The 15,529-nt window shown below is 48.8% G+C and overlaps 2 protein-coding genes across 2 annotated transcripts in view; one reads left to right on the top strand and one right to left on the bottom strand.

Moving 5' to 3' along the window:
• Window positions 1-15,529, top strand: part of LOC144247624 (uncharacterized) — a 1,666,419-nt gene that overhangs the window by 1,571,409 nt on the left and 79,481 nt on the right. The window lies entirely within an intron of this gene.
• On the bottom strand, window positions 6,555-7,829 carry LOC144247631 (uncharacterized). Its single transcript, XM_077788945.1, has one exon. It carries the CDS (start codon window positions 7,827-7,829, stop codon window positions 6,669-6,671), a length of 1,161 nt encoding a protein of 386 aa, XP_077645071.1. The 3' UTR covers window positions 6,555-6,668.

Below are 15,529 nucleotides of genomic sequence, written 5' to 3'. Positions count from 1 at the left end.
TTTAAGGTGGTTTTTAACAGTCCATTGTGCCTCTCCACTCTGCCTGCAGCTGGGGCATGGTTTGGGATGTGGTACACCCACTCAATGCCATGTTCCCTTGCCCAGGTGTTGATAAGGCTGTTCTTGAAATGAGTCCCATGGTCTGACTCAATCCTCTCAGGGGTACCATGCCTCCAAAGGACCTGCTTTTCAAGGCCCAGGATGGTGTTGATAAGGCTGTAGCATGAGACACAGGGTAGCTTTCCAACCATCCTGAGGTGGCTTCCACCATGGTGAGCACGTAGTGCTTGCCTTGGCATGTCTGGGGCAGTGTGATGTGGTCAATCTGCCAGGCCTCCCCATACTTGTACTTGGACCCCTGCCCACCATACCACAGGGGCTTCACCCGCTTGGCCTGTGATGGCAGCACAGGTCTCACAGTCATGGATCACCTGAGAAATACTGTCCATGGTTAGATCCACCCCTTGGTCTCGTGCCCACTTGTAGGTGGCATCTCTGCCCTGATGACCTGGGGCATCATGGGCCTATCGTGCTAGGAACAACTCTGCCTTGTGTTCCCAATCGAGGTCTGTCTTTGACACCCCTATCTTTGCAGTCTGATCTACCTGCTGCTTGTTTTGCTGCTCTTCATTAGCTCTACTTCTGGGGACATGGGCATCTACATGGAGAACCTTCACAGGTAGCTTCTCTACCCAGGTAGCAATATCTTTCCACTCTTCAGCAGCCCAAATAGGTTTTCCTCTACACTGCCAGTTAGCCTCTTTCCACTTCTCCAGCCACCTCCATAGGGCATTGGCTGCCATCCATGAATCAGTGTAGAGGTAGAGCTTTGGCCACTTCTCCCTTTCTGCAATGTCCAGGGCCAGTTGAACAGCTTTGAGTTCAGCAAGCTGGCTTGATCCACCTTCTCCTTCAGTGGCCTCTGCAACCCGTCGTGTGGGACTCCATACGGCTGCTTTCCACTTCCGATTCATCCCTACGATGTGACAGGAACTGTCGGTGAAGAGAGCGTAGCGTGTTTCATCTCCTGGCAGTTGGTTGTATGGTGGAGCTTCTTCAGCCCATGTCACTGGTTCTTCTTCTTCATCTGTGACACCAAAACTTTCACCTTCAGGCCAATTTGTAATTATTTCCAAAATCCCAGGTTGATTCAGTTTACCCATATGGGCACGCTGTGTGATGAGAGCAATCCACTTGCTCCATGCAGCTCTGGTGGCATGGTGGGTGGAGGGAACCTCTCCTCTGAACATCCACCCCAGCACCGGCAGTCGGGGTGCCAGGAGGAGTTGTGTTTCCGTGCCAGTCACCTCTGAGGTGGCCTGGACTCCCTCGTAGGTGGCCAAGATTTCCTTCTCTGTGGGAGTGTAGTTGGCTCCGGACCCTCTGTAGTTCCGACTCCAGAATCCCAGTGGTCAGCCTCGAGTCTCCCCAGGCACTTTCTGCCAAAGGCTCCAGGACAACCCATGGTTCCCGGCTGCAGAGCAGAGCACATTCTTGACCTCTGGTCCTGTCCTGACTGGGCCAAGGGCTACAGCATGAGCGATCTCCTGCTTGATCTGGGTGAAGGCTTGTTGCTGCTCAGGGCCCCAGGGGAAATTGTTCTTCTTGCAGGTAACCAGGTAAAGAGGGCTCATGATCTGACTGTACTCAGGAATGTGCATTCTCCAGAAACCTATGGCACTTAGGAAAGCTTGTGTCTCCTTCCTGTTGGTTGGTAGCGCCATCGCCATGATCTTGTTGATGACATCTGTAGGAATCTGACCCCGTCCGTCTTGCCACTTCACTCCCAAAAACTGGATCTCTCGAGCAGGTCCCTTGACCGTCTTGCCACTTCACTCCCAAAAACTGGATCTCTCGAGCAGGTCCCTTGACTTTGCTCTTCTTGATGGCAAAACCAGCTTCCAGGAGGATTCGGATAATTTTCTCTCCTTTCTCAAACACTTCTGCCGCTGTGCTCCCCCACACAATGATATCATCAATATACTGTAGATGTTCTGGAGCCTCACCCTTTTCTAGTGCAGCCTGGATCAGTCCATGGCAGATGGTGGGGCTGTGTTTCCACCCCTGGGGCAGTCGGTTCCAGGTGTACTGCACGCCCCTCCAGGTGAAAGCGAACTGAGGCCTGCATTCTGCTGCCAGAGGGATGGAGAAAAATGCATTGGCAATATCAATAGTGACATACCACTTTGCTGCCTTGGACTCCAGCTCGTACTGGAGTTCCAGCATGTCCGGCACAGCAGCGCTCAGTGGTGGAGTCACTTCATTCAATGTATGATAGTCTACAGTCAATCTCCATTCTTTGTCAGATTTGCGCACAGGCCAGATGGGGCTGTTGAAGGGTAAGTGGGTTTTGCTGACCACCCCTTGGCTCTCCAGCTCTCGGATCATCCTATGGATGGGAACCACAGCATCTCGAGTTGTTCTGTACTGTCGACGATGCACTGTTGAAGTGGCAATTGGTACCTTTTGTTCTTCTCCCTTCAGAAGTCCTACTGTAGTTGGATTCTCAGACAGTCCAGGCAAAGTGTTCAATTGCTGGATGCCCTCTGTCGCTACAGCTGCTCTCCCAAATGCCCACCTGAGTCCCTTTGGGTCTTTAAAATACCCCCTTCGAAGGTAATCTATGCCCAAGATACATGGGGCCTCTGGGCCAGTCACAATAGGGTGTTTCTTCCACTCCTTTCCTGCCAGACTTACATCAGCTTCCACCAAGGTAAAGTCCTGTGATCCCCCTGTCACACCGGCGATACAGACAGATTCTGCCCCTATGTGTCTCGATGGAATTAATGTGCATTGGGCACCAGTATCGACCAAAGCCTTTTATCTTTGTGGCTCTGATGTGCCAGGCCAGCGAATCCACACAGTCCAGAAAACACGGTTTTCCCTCGCCTCTACCTGGCTAGAGGCAGGGCCCCTCTAAGCCTGGCTATCCTTCTTGCCTTGGGCGTATGTCTTAGAGGTTCCTTCAAGGGGATCGGACATGTCATCATCATCATCATGCCTGGCAGTTTGGCTACAGGCAACTGGAGCTGCTCTCCTTTTGGTGGCACTTCCTCTCTGGGTCTTGCCTTCCTTCAATTCATGCACCCGTTGTGCCAGAGCAGCAGCAGATTTTCCGTCCCATCTCCTCATGTTTTCTCTGCAGTTGCGCAGGAAGAACCGCAGCTCAGCTCATGGGGTGTACCTTCTCTCACCATCTGAGGAACGTCTACGTTAGATACCAGAACCTCTGATCTGTACTGCTGAGATTTGGAAAAGGTCCTCCTTAATCTCCTCCCTGAGTCTCTTATGATTGTCCTCTATCTTATCTTCTAATTTCTGCAGACATGTTTCAACTGCTGCAATTCTGGCATGGGTTGGGCCATGTACAGCATCTGCATATGCTCGGAGTTTCCTTGCCATGTTGAGCATAGTCTCATCCCTCTCCTCCTGCTTCATTATTGCTAAAGAAGAAGTGTATTCATGTGGCCCAATCCGTACAAGTTTTAGCCACATCACAGATGTACATGGTACCAAGCCTGGATTTCTAGTTGTTATTTCATCTGAGAAGATAATCTCTGCCACTGCCATTTCTCTCAGACGTTGGATCCCTTGTTCTATAGTCTTCCACTAAGTCTGCTGCATATAAAGATCATCTGCACACAGGTACCTTTGTGCTACACTTTCCAGAACCCGTGCCCAGAGGCTGTGAGGGTTAGCCCCCCTCATCATTCCTTGATCAATGACAGGATCATGTGACAGGGATCCCAAATGTCTTGCTTCAGTACCATCCAGAATTGTAGCCTCGCCTGCAGCATCCCAAGGACGGACCAACCAACTAATTACTGACCCCCGTGGCTCTCCCAGTCCATCCCAGTCTTTCCCAGTGCCTCCCGGCTCTCCATCTCAGCCTGGCGTGGCGCTGCCGCCTCTCAGCCAATCAGAGCGCGAGTCTCTGATGACTCATCAGTTGCCAGGCAGACCCGCAGCGCCGCGTGCCCCGCGCTGGACTCGGCCTCCCAGTGCCGCGCGCTTCATTCCCAGTTCCTCCCAGTGCCGCCCCAGTCCCTCCCACTCCTTCCCAGCCCATTCCCAGTTCCTCCCAGTGCCGCCCCCGTCCCTCCCACTCCTTCCCAGCCCATTCCCAGTTCCTCCCAGTGCCGCCCCAGTCCCTCCCACTCCTTTCCAGCCCATTCCCAGTTCCTCCCAGTGCCGCCCCAGTCCCTCCCACTCCTTCCCAGCCCATTCCCAGTTCCTCCCAGTGCCGCCCCAGTCCCTCCCACTCCTTCCCAGCCCATTCCCAGTTCCTCCCAGTGCCGCCCCAGTCCCTCCCACTCCTTCCCAGCCCATTCCCAGTTCCTCCCCAGTTCACTCCGAGATCTCCACCCTCTCTCACAGTGCCCCCCATCCCCTCCGATCATCTCTCTCAGTGCCATCCCAGTCTTCCCAGTCCATTCCCAGTATCTCCCAGTCAATTCCCAGTCTGCCCCAAGGCCACACCAACCCTCCCCCCTCTCTCCCAGTTCCCCACAGCTGATCCCAGTGTGTCCCCACTCTCTCCCAGTGCCCCCCACCATGTCCATCTCGCCGGTGCCCTCGAGCTCCCAGCCCAGCCCCGGCACCTGCTCTGCTTCTTGGTGGATTTCTACCCTGCCCACACCCAGCTGAGGTGGTTCCAGGGCCAGCAGGAGCTCTCTGTGGTGGCCACCGACATGGTCCCCAATGGGGACTGGACCCAACAGCTCCTGGTGCTGCTGGAAACCCCGCCCCGGGCCGGGCTCACCTCCACCTGCCAGGTGGAGCACGTCAGCCTGGAGCACCCCCTGAGCTGGAACTGGGGCACAGGGGAGGAATTGGGGGTGCTGGGACAGCCACTGGGATGTGCTGGGAGCAACTGGGAGAGAATTGGAGAGACCCTAGTTTCAACTGGGAAAAGAGGTTGGGGTTTTGGAAGGGCTAAGAAGGGGTTTGGAGGATACTGGGGAGGGTGGGATGAGGTTCTTGGGGTCCTGGTGGACACTGGAAGGGAGTTTGGTGTTGCTGGGTGTGATTGGGAGGGATGTGAGTGAGCCTGGAGGACCTGGAAGGAGATTGGGGATGGAAAAGCAGAGACTGGGATGACGTTGGTTGTCCTGGGAAGAGACTGGGAGGGGTCTGGGTGAACCCTGGTGGGGCTGAGAAGAGACTGGGAGAGAGTTTGGGGGACTTGGAGCAGTTGGGGGCGACTGTAAGGAGGCTGTGGGATCCTGTGAGTGACAGGGGGGGCTTTGGTGGGTCCTGGGGAGGTCAGGAAGGGATCAAGAGGGAGGTTTCAGGGGATCCTGAGTGGGCTGGGAGTGACCTGGAGGGTGCTTGGAGGGGCCTGGGTGTCTGTGAGAGTTTTTGGGAGATCCTGACCCCTGTGGACCAGCCAGAGATGCTGCTGGATGATGCCGCAGCAAGATGGTGATAGGAAATGGAGACTCCTGAGTTGGGTTCTGTCTTCCTGACACTGGGGATCGGGTTCTACCTGTGCAAGAGAGTCTGGGGGATCCCCTGAGTCGTGTCCCCTCTCCTCTGGAATGTGTGCACTCCCCGGTGCCCCCAGTCAAGTGTCACCCCCTTTTCTCTGCCCACAGAGCTCCTGAGCCACTGGCGGCCGCAGCCGCTCCCCGTGGCCTCGGACCGAGCCAGGACCTTCCCAGCTCTATCCCCACGCTGATTTTGGGGGGGTCGAGTGTCCCCCAGCCCTGCTGTCACTCTGCCCCTGCCCCCTGCTCCCAGTGTTCCCAGTAAAGCTTCCCAGTTAAACCCAGCCCAGTTCATGGGGGCACTGGGGAGGGACTTGGGGGGACCCCACGGCGGGGCCGGCACTGGGCAGGGAGGGCGGGTCCAGGTGGGGAACACTGCCTGCTGCGGGTCTGCCCGGCAACTGGTGAGTCATCAGCCCCGCTCGCTCTCATTGGCTGACTCTTCTCCACCGCGTTCTCTCATTGGCTGAGGAGAGGCCCGGCAGTGCAGAGAAGGAACGGGAGAGATCCCGCCCCGAGCACCGGCACGGGGACAACAGACCCAGCCTGGGCACAGGGAGGGAATTTATTACCAACCAAACCACGGCAGCACCAGGAGAAGGGAAAGAAATCCCTCCAGCACCTTCCCCCAGCCAACGGGGATCACCCACAACAGGGTTATCCACCATGGAGAGACGGGGACATCCCAGTTTAGACTAAAGCCAATTTTATTGAGTGTACCAGGTGTTTATACAGGGATTTACTTGTATGGGGCTTATAGAGGGCTCTGTTTTTGGTAACAATTTCCCATTGGTTACACATTCTTGGTGACATCCAGTAACCTGGGAACATTTATCTTATCACAAAGTCTCACAGCATTTTGCCTGGTCACTTCTTGCCCAGGGAGACTGAAACTGTGTCTGTGTCTAATACAGTTTCTGCTCAGTCAGGCCTCAGATATCGGGCCCCTTTATCAGCTCCATTGCTTTACTCTCTGTTTTATTCCCCATACGAGGGCACCAGGGCTCTGCCCAACGGGGGTCACTGGGGATCATCCATCCCGGATCCTCCCATGGGGGATGGAGCTGCAGCAGCGCACCAAGCTCTTCCCTCACTCTCTTCCCTCACTCCAAGCTCTTCCCTCACTCTCTTCCCTCACTCCAAGCTCCTCCCTCACTCAGGGCACTCACAGGGCTTCCCTTAGTGGCACCTCCGTTGGTGCTGGGTCAAGCCTGAGCTCTGTGAGAAGCCCTTCCCACACTTCCCACACTCGTAGGGCCTCTCCCTGGTGTGGATGCGCTGGTGCCTGATGAGGTGGGAGTTTTTCTTGAAGCCCTTCCCACAGTCGGGGCAGCGATAGGGCCTCTCCTCTGTGTGAATCCGCTCATGACTGAGGAGATGGGAGCTGGTCTGAAACCTCTTCCCACACTCTCCACACTCGTAGGGCCTCTCCCCAGTGTGGATCCGCTGGTGTCTTCTGAGGTGTGAGCTCCACCCAAAGCTCTTCCCACATTCCAAGCACTCATAGGGCCGTTCCCCAGTGTGGATCACGTGGTGCTCAATCAGGCCAGACATGTCTTTGAAGCTCTTCCCACATTTCCCACACTCGTAGGGCCTCTCCTCGGAGTGGATGTGCCGGTGCCTGATGAGGTGGGAGTTGTGCTTGAAGCCCTTCCTGCATTTGGGGCAGCGGTAGGGCCTCTCCTCTGTGTGACTCCGCTCGTGTCTGAGGAGATGGGAGCTGGTCCGAAACCTCTTCCCACACTCTCCACACTCGTAGGGCCTCTCTCCGGTGTGGATGTGCCGGTGCCTGATGAGGTGGGAGTTGTGCTTGAAGCCCTTCCCGCAGTCGGGGCAGCGGAAGGGCCTCTCCTCTGTGTGACTCCACTCGTATCTGAGGAGATGGGAGCTGGTCCAAAACCTCTTTGCACACTTCCCACACTCGTAGGGCCTCTCCCCGGTGTGGATGTGCTGGTGCAAAGTGAGCTTGGAGTTTCGCTTGAAGCCCTTCCCGCAGTCGGGGCAGCGGTAGGGCCTCTCCTCTGTGTGACTCTTCTCATGTCTGAGGAGATGGGAGCTTCTCTGAAACCTCTTCCCACACTTCCCACACTCGTAGGGCCTCTCCCCAGTGTGGATCCTCTGGTGCTGGACCAGGTGGTCGCTCCGCCTGAAACCCTTCCCACATTCCAAGCACTTGTGGGGCTTCTCCCTGCCATGAGGCTTCTCCACCAGCTCCGAGCTCCGCCTGGATCTCTGCCCGCCTTCCTGGCTCAGGGGGGCTCTTTGCTCCCCACAGCTCCCTGGGCTGGGTTTGCAGCTCCTCCTCCTACAGCATCTCCGGGGCTTTTCCTCCTCCTCCATCCAGCCACACCCAGGGAATGACAAATCCTGGTTTGAGGGAAAAACAAGAGGAGAGCTGCTTGAACTAGAGGTTCCTCCTTGCCCAAGTTCATCTCAGGAAGTCATTGGGAATCTTGTCTCCGTAAGAAACACCAAAGCACCAAGATTCAGCCCAAAAATCCCGTAAACTTCCAAGACACAGAACAAAAACACCCAAAACATCACAAACCAGCAAAAACCTCCTCCAAAAGATAAATATTCAGCGGCTACATAAAACCAAAGCACCAACATTTAGCCCAAGAAAGCTCAGAAACACCAAGATTCACCCCCTGAAAATTGTGGATCCCCCTCCACAGTCACCTGCTGCATGTGGGGGGAGCAGCGCTCCTGGGGCTGGGGGGAGGCTGCAGACACAGGGAGGGGTGGAACCTTCTGCTGCTTCCTCTTTCTGCTCCTCCTCCTCCTCCTATGTCTCTGCTCTTCCTCACACTCCTCTTGCTCCTGCTGTTCCTCCTTCTCCTGCATAATCCCACCTTCTCCTGCCACCTGCACTGTTTTACCATTTTGTTCCTCAAGCCTGCTTCTCCTTCCCTTCTCCTCCTGCCCCCAGGCCCAGCACCCACTGCCGGCTCCCTCTTCCCCCCACACCCACAGCATCCCAGCGCAGGGGCAGGGATGGAGCTGGGGCAGGTCGGGCTGGGGCAGCGCTGGGCTCTCGGCCGCTCCCGCCCGCACTCGGTCCCCACTGCAGCCGCTCCCGCCAGGACAGCGCGGGGGGGCCCGGCCTTGGCGCTGCCCCACTCCCACCTCCCCAAATTCCCCTCGCGGGGGCCATGGGGCCGAGGGGGGGCGCAGGTGGGTCCAGGTGGGGAAAGCTGAGATAACTTTAAGAGTGGGTCCCCAAGAAGAAGAATTGGAATTTGTGGAAGACACAGGGGCAAAAAGAACCTTTATGTTAAATATTCCAAAAGGTTATAGTGTAAGCAAAGATACTCTAAAAGTAACAGGAGCAAAAGGAGAGAGTTTCACAGTACCAATTATTAAAAATGTGGCAATAGAGGGAGAAACTAGATTTTGGATGAGGGATATTTTCTTGGTCCCAGGGGCAGGTAGCAATTTACTGGGACAAGATTTACAAGTGAAATTAGGAATAGGGGTTGTTCCAGAAGATGGGAAGATGACAGCTAGACTTTTAAAACTAGGCCAGGAGGATGGAAGAAAAATTAACAAGGAAGTTTGGGCTGGGGAGGGAAATAGGGGAAGATTAATTATTGACCCCAGAAAGATTACAATTGAGGAAAAAAAAATTGTCCCATACGTGTACGGCAGTATCCTGTATCTTTAGAAGGACAGGAATGTTTAAAGCCAGTAATAGAAGGACTAATAAAGGATAGGACATTAGAACCTTGTATGTCTCCCCATAATACCCCAATACTCCCAGTAAAGAAGCCTGATGGGAGCTATAGACTGGTACAAGACTTAAGGGAGTTTAACAAAAGAACTCAGACCCGCTATCCAGTGGTACCAAATCCTTATACTCTTTTCAGTAAAGTTCCTCCCCAGCATCAGTGGTTTAGTGTAGTGGACCTTAAAGATGCCTTTTGGGCTTGCCCATTGGCCCAGGAGAGCAAGTTATCTTTGCTTTTGAATGGAAGGACCCACTAACTGGGAGAAAACAGCAATTAAGATGGACAAAACTACCACAGGGGTTTACAGAATCCTCAAACTTATTTGGACAAGCTTTAGAAACAATACTACAAACTTTCCCCACTCCCCCTGGAATACAAGTTATCTAATGCATAGATGATCTTTTACTTTCTGGGAAAGCTGAAGCTGAAGTTAGAGAGGCTACTATAAAGCTTTTGAATTTTCTTGGGGAAAAAGGATTAAGGGTATCAAAAGGGAAGCTGCAATTTGTAGAATCAGAGGTAAAATATCTTGGACACTTGATTAGGAAGGGTAGTTGGAAGCTCAACCCAGAATGAAACACAGGGATTCTATCCCTTCCCCCTCCCCCTTCAAAGGGGGAAATCAGAAAGATACTCAGATTATTTGGATATTATAAATTGTGGATTGAAGGATATACACAGGCAGTAAAATTTTTGAATAAAAAAATTGACAGAGGGAAATGATATAAAATGGACCAAAAAGGATAATGAAAAACTAAGAAAAATGAAGTTAAAACTAGCCCCAATATCAACTTTAAGCTTACCTGCACTAGCAAAACCCTTTCATCTGTATGTAAATGAAGAAAGGGGGGTAGCTCATAGGGTTTTGTTTCCAGAGTGGGGAGGAGTAAAGAGACCCATGGCTTATTTATCAAAGATGTGGGATCCAGTAAATCAAGGCTGGCCAGTGTGTATTCAAGCTATAGCAGCTACTGCAATCCTGGTAGAGGAAAGTAATAAACTGACTTTTGGAGGTAAATTAATTGTGTACTAAATTTCTTCCAATTTGCATTGTGATTTTTATCTTGAAATACATAACTTACTGTACCCTAGGATTGAAAAACTAGTTTACAGCTGTGACATAGCAAAACCTGCTATTAATTTGAGTCAGTGCAGGCTGTTCAATCAAGTGTTCTCAGTGTGTAAAGTTAAACTAAAGGTAACACCAGCTGCTTGGTAGGTCAATGAGAAACATTTTTCCTTCCAACCAGTCCTTTTTCAAGTACCCAAATGTATTTTGTTTTCTTACTTTTTTGTTTTGTTTGTTTATTAGTTTTTCTGGAAGTGCTAACTACTTGCAGTGCATCTAGAACAGCAATTAAAAATGTGCATAAAAAACACTTGTAAAAAACATAGGGTTCATTTTTTCCCACAATGGGAGGTGGCTACATATAGAAAAGGGAACCTACAAAGCTAGATGAAGAAAAATTTCAGTATCTTCTACTGTAAACTGTTAATTTGTTACTTTCAGCATCACAGTGGGTATGTGACACACACATATGAAAAAGATGGTGAGGGAGATCTCTGTTTACTACACTTTCCTATTTCTTTGATGAGTTAGAGAGCTATGAAGCAATTGTGATTCCTTGTGTGGATTACCCAGGCCTGCAGGGAGGGCTTGGCCATGATTCCCTCTGTGCTGCAGGCAGCCCTGCAGCGTGGCAGCAGTGGCTTGCCTCTGGTGAGTTTGCAGGCAGGGTGCTCCAGCACTGCAGTGCTCAGGGGCAGTTTCCTACTTTGACATCAAAGCTTAAATTCAGGAGTGCCTCTTCCCATCCAGTTATTTTTTGTACTGTAGAAACCTCTTCAGAGAGTGTTTCCTGGCAGTCAAAAAGAGAGTATTGCAGAGATAAATTCCTTACTTGCTGTCTCCCCCACTGTATCCACATTTTGTCTATTCCCTCTTCAAATTATAGATTGGTAAAACTCATGCTCTGTGTCCTCAGATGCCCTTCCCAAATCAAACCTTGGCTTCTTTGCAAATCATATTGCATGAACAAGGATTGCCTTAAATTTTTTAGTGCAGGCAAGGTCACTTTGGAAGTAAGTTGTTGTTTACCTTGTTCCTACAACCCTTTCAAGCTTGTGAATGGAAAATTGTGACAGCAAAATAAGTCTTTAGTTTTAGCACTGTCAGCTGTGGGTAGCTGGTAGCCCTTGGCGGAGGGTGCCGTGAATTACAGGCCTGCAGAACACACATAACAAAAGTAATTTAATTTGTAAGGAAGTTGAAAAAGGGGGGAGAGGTGATTGGCAGACTCACGTCTCCAGGATGTAGGATTAATGTTAGAAAGTGGACTGATATTGGAATGTGGATGTTGAAATGTGAAGAGAGAAAAAGAGAGCGAAAGAGAGAGAAAAGGAGAAATAAAAAGAGACAGAGAGGGAGAGTGAAATACACCCCAAAGTCCCCATACTGTTGATATTTGTAAGTTCTCCCCCATTCCTGCTAGACAGAGTGACAACAAGGGGAGGGGAGTGACAAGGACAGTCAAAACCAAAGCTGTGAAAAACAGGGAGAGCAGGACCACCAATACAGATAAGATCAAAGCAGAGGTCGCTGACTCTCACAATATGGTTTATTTTTTTAAACAAGACTTCTTTTTTTTCCTTCTGATTTTTGTTGTGAAGCAAAGGAGGGTTTTGCTCTGAAGAATGGGTCTGTAAGACTAAAACAGTTAGATGTTGCCTAAAAAGCAAAAACCCAAGAGATGTGATACATCTTGTGTTAAATTTGGGCTAGTCTTTTTTTAACTACTTATAGATCACAGGAAGAAGAATTGGCCTCTGCAGGAATTAGCACAGCTGGATACAAGAAGAAGAAGCAGCTATAGAAAAAGTTTTTAGTTAAACCCAGAAAGTTTTGAAGAAAACTAATGGTAAAAGTTAATGCAGTATTGTTTTTCTTTTAACACTGTGCTATTAAGAAGTCCTTTCCAGATACCAATGAAGCAGCAATCCCAACCATGGAAAAGAGGGTGAATTCATGCCAGCAAAATAAAAGATTTTGTGAAGAAACGTGAGGAATGGACTATCACATCTAAACCGGGTGATACCAAATTGACTTTCAACCAGGACTGGGTGGTAATGGTTTGGGAAGACCCAAATGATCCAAGGCAGGTACAAAGAATAACACCTAACTGAGAAATAAGGCAAAGCTTGCATCACTGGTTCTAAGCCCTGCCTGAATAAGCCCTGAGACGCCTCCGACACCTCCTTGGCAGAGGAACACTGCCACTTCAAACAGGAGGATCGGGAGTGTTTGAGTCAAGAGTTCTTATAGTCTGGCCTTAGCCTGTGACTTGTACAGGCAAGAAAGGAAATTGCCATCAGTGCTATGCTGTATACTTTATTTGATTCATCCCAATACTGGACACGCTAGCTGGGTTACAAGTGAATGTTCAAATTATGGGAATAATTGGTGTTATAGTTCACAAAATCTATGTTCTCGTTGCAAGAGGTATCAGTACTGAATCAATCCCCTAGACACAGAGAACCCAAACCAACTGAAGTAATAACTCTGTTTTGTAGATGGGAATTATCAGTGCCTGTGGACTGAGACATACCTGAGGAATGGTGGGAAACCACAGTTAAAAGGTGTCAAAAACAATTTGCCTGGAAATGAGTAAAAAAGGAGTGACAAGGGAAACAGAGGGCAAGCCTGGATTGAGCACTGTACTCAGCAGCGAGAAGATCACACGTACCTGCTGTGGGCAGCAGCCCCACAGGCAGGGGAGGTGGGGGTATAAGCCATGCCAGACCTCTGTCATTCCTGTTTCTGTCTCTCATTTGTTGTCTTTTCCCTTCTGAGATAGCAGCAAGATCGTGTCACAAATGCTACAGAAAGTGTTACATGAAAAGAAACCAAAGTTCCTTTTTGTTACACACCCCCATGTCAACAGCCACTGTTATAACCCATCCAAATTAAGTACCTGCAGGAAAAAGGGGGAAAATTATCACATTACAAAGAACTTAGGGAAAAGTAGTAATACTTGGGGCATGGAATGTCCAAAAGGAGAGAGATGGATTTGTTTTACATTTGATCTTAGAAATATAGTCCAAGATTCGGTAAAGAGACAATTAGTAAACAAAAGGTAAAACAAGCACAGCAGTCTAGCTCTGTGTTAACCCCAAATTATATCCTGAGTCATATTAAATGACTCCAAGCAGTTATAGAGAAGATAATAAACAAAGCTGCTCAGGCATTGGAATTAATATTGAGTCTGCAAAGCCAAACATCACCTGCAGTGTGTTAAAATATGTTGGCTTTATGCTATTTATTGGCTAAAGAATGGGGTGTACAGATTGTTGAAAATAGATGGCAATGAGGATGTCATCCTGGAAAAAAAAAAGGATATCAGAAAAAAATTATGACCCAGGTATCAGTCCAAAAATGGGAAAATAATGTTAAAAACTAGCAGGTGAGGTAATGTATTGAGAATGGGATGCTGGAAGAAATTAGGATTCTTCCTTTTATGTGTTACAAGTGTTTTGACATTTCTTCTTTGTTTAATCCCATGTTTTATTTGATTACCAACAGAGTCCAAAGAATGCAAGAGGATAAGAAATATTGCTCAAACCAAATTAATTATAATGATTAAGAGGTGGGATTGTGAAAAATGCATATTTAAGATTGGCTTTTCGCAAATGTTACAATGAATAATATATATGTAATGTTAGAAAGTTATGCTGTATTAATTCCTGTACGTATTAAGTGTAGTTTTAGGTTACAACATAATGTTAAAATAGAGATTATGTATGTGGGGGGAGTTTTCTTTTTAGGAATGAGATGCTCCCTTCGAAGAACACCTAAATCTTCCAAAGGAGAGGAATTTATGGCTTCTTATCAGAAGAAAATAATTTCTTCAGGCCTTGCTCAGACTTGAAGACACAAGGGGATTAAAGGGAACAGTTGACATACAACAGAGTTTCTTGTTTAGAATAGAATGTGTGCATAACCATGAAGGATGTATGAATATGCAACAGGTGTATTGGTTTAAGGGTGATTCCTTTGTTCACAAGTCATGCTTTTCTTGGGACGTCTGTAATTCTTTGCTTTTTATTGTCTTGTAATTGTCCTAACTCCAAAATGTATTACTCTAATTGTATTATTATTTTTATAACCATTTTATTATTATGATACTTATAAAATTTTAAAAACAAAATGATTGAAATTTTTCAAAATTTACAAAACTAGAAGAGATTTAAAAGTGACCCTTTAACTCATAAACAATAAATAGATGATTTGAAGGGGGAAAAAAAACAAGCAGGTTGTGGGGGGGGCACAACTGAGGCTGCTGAAGGCTGCTGTGGAAGAGAAGCTGCATTCCAGGCACCCGGGAGGAGCTTTAGAAATGCAAATTAACACTGCTGGGGCAAAGTGGGGACAATGTACCTGGCTCTTCTTGCCTGGGGCAGGAATTGGCTGATTCCCTCTGCCCCTCACCCCAAGCTCTGCCTGCTTGCACAGATGGAATCTGCACAGCTGAAGGCAGAGCCCGTGCTGAGGATCTCTGACTCTGCAACAGAAATGGCTGAAGCTGCAAAGGGAAACAGCAAATGGAGAATGTTGGGAAAACTTCACTAAAATAAGGGGGGGATCATCCCTCTGCCCACTCCAACATCTGCTGTCACTGTCTGTGCTGTACAGGGTGTATCAGAGCACTGGGATTTTGCTATAACAAGTTCAGGAGTAAGAAAAAAAATGGTCATTTGATGCAGCCCCAGTTTGAGGGAGTGCCCAAACATGGGGAAAAGATGAAGGGGCACCAGAACAAATCCTACAACACCATGGACCAGCCCCTGGGAACCAAAATGATTTTGTGGAAAATGCATGTTATATGGCTCTGTGCAGACAGTTACTATATGTATTATGTTATATTGATTAGTTGTGCTGTATTAACATTTTAACAGTATGGTAAATGTAGCTTTAAGGAATGAGAACAACTAAATTCACTCTAGGAACACATAAATTGTCCAGACAAGAGGAATTTATGGTTTTCTTACTAGAAGTTAATTTCTTGTTAATTTCTGGAGGATGCCGTGGGGATTAAAAAAAACAGCTGACCTACAACAGACAGAGTTTCTTGTTTGAAATAGAATGTATGCATAACCATGAAGGATATATGAATATGCAATAGTGTATTTTTTTAGGGGTGATTCCTTTATTCACAAGGTATGCTTGTTGTGGTTTAAGTGCCCAAGAGAGCATCCAGATATCTGTAAGTCTTTGCTTTTTATTGTCATGCAATTGTCCTAACTCTAAATTTTTAT

This window comes from Lonchura striata, chromosome 29 (assembly GCF_046129695.1).
Source record: "Lonchura striata isolate bLonStr1 chromosome 29, bLonStr1.mat, whole genome shotgun sequence".
Classification (NCBI taxonomy): domain Eukaryota; kingdom Metazoa; phylum Chordata; class Aves; order Passeriformes; family Estrildidae; genus Lonchura; species Lonchura striata.
Note: the sequence above shows the minus strand (reverse complement) of the source record. Positions and strands in the feature narration are given on the sequence as shown.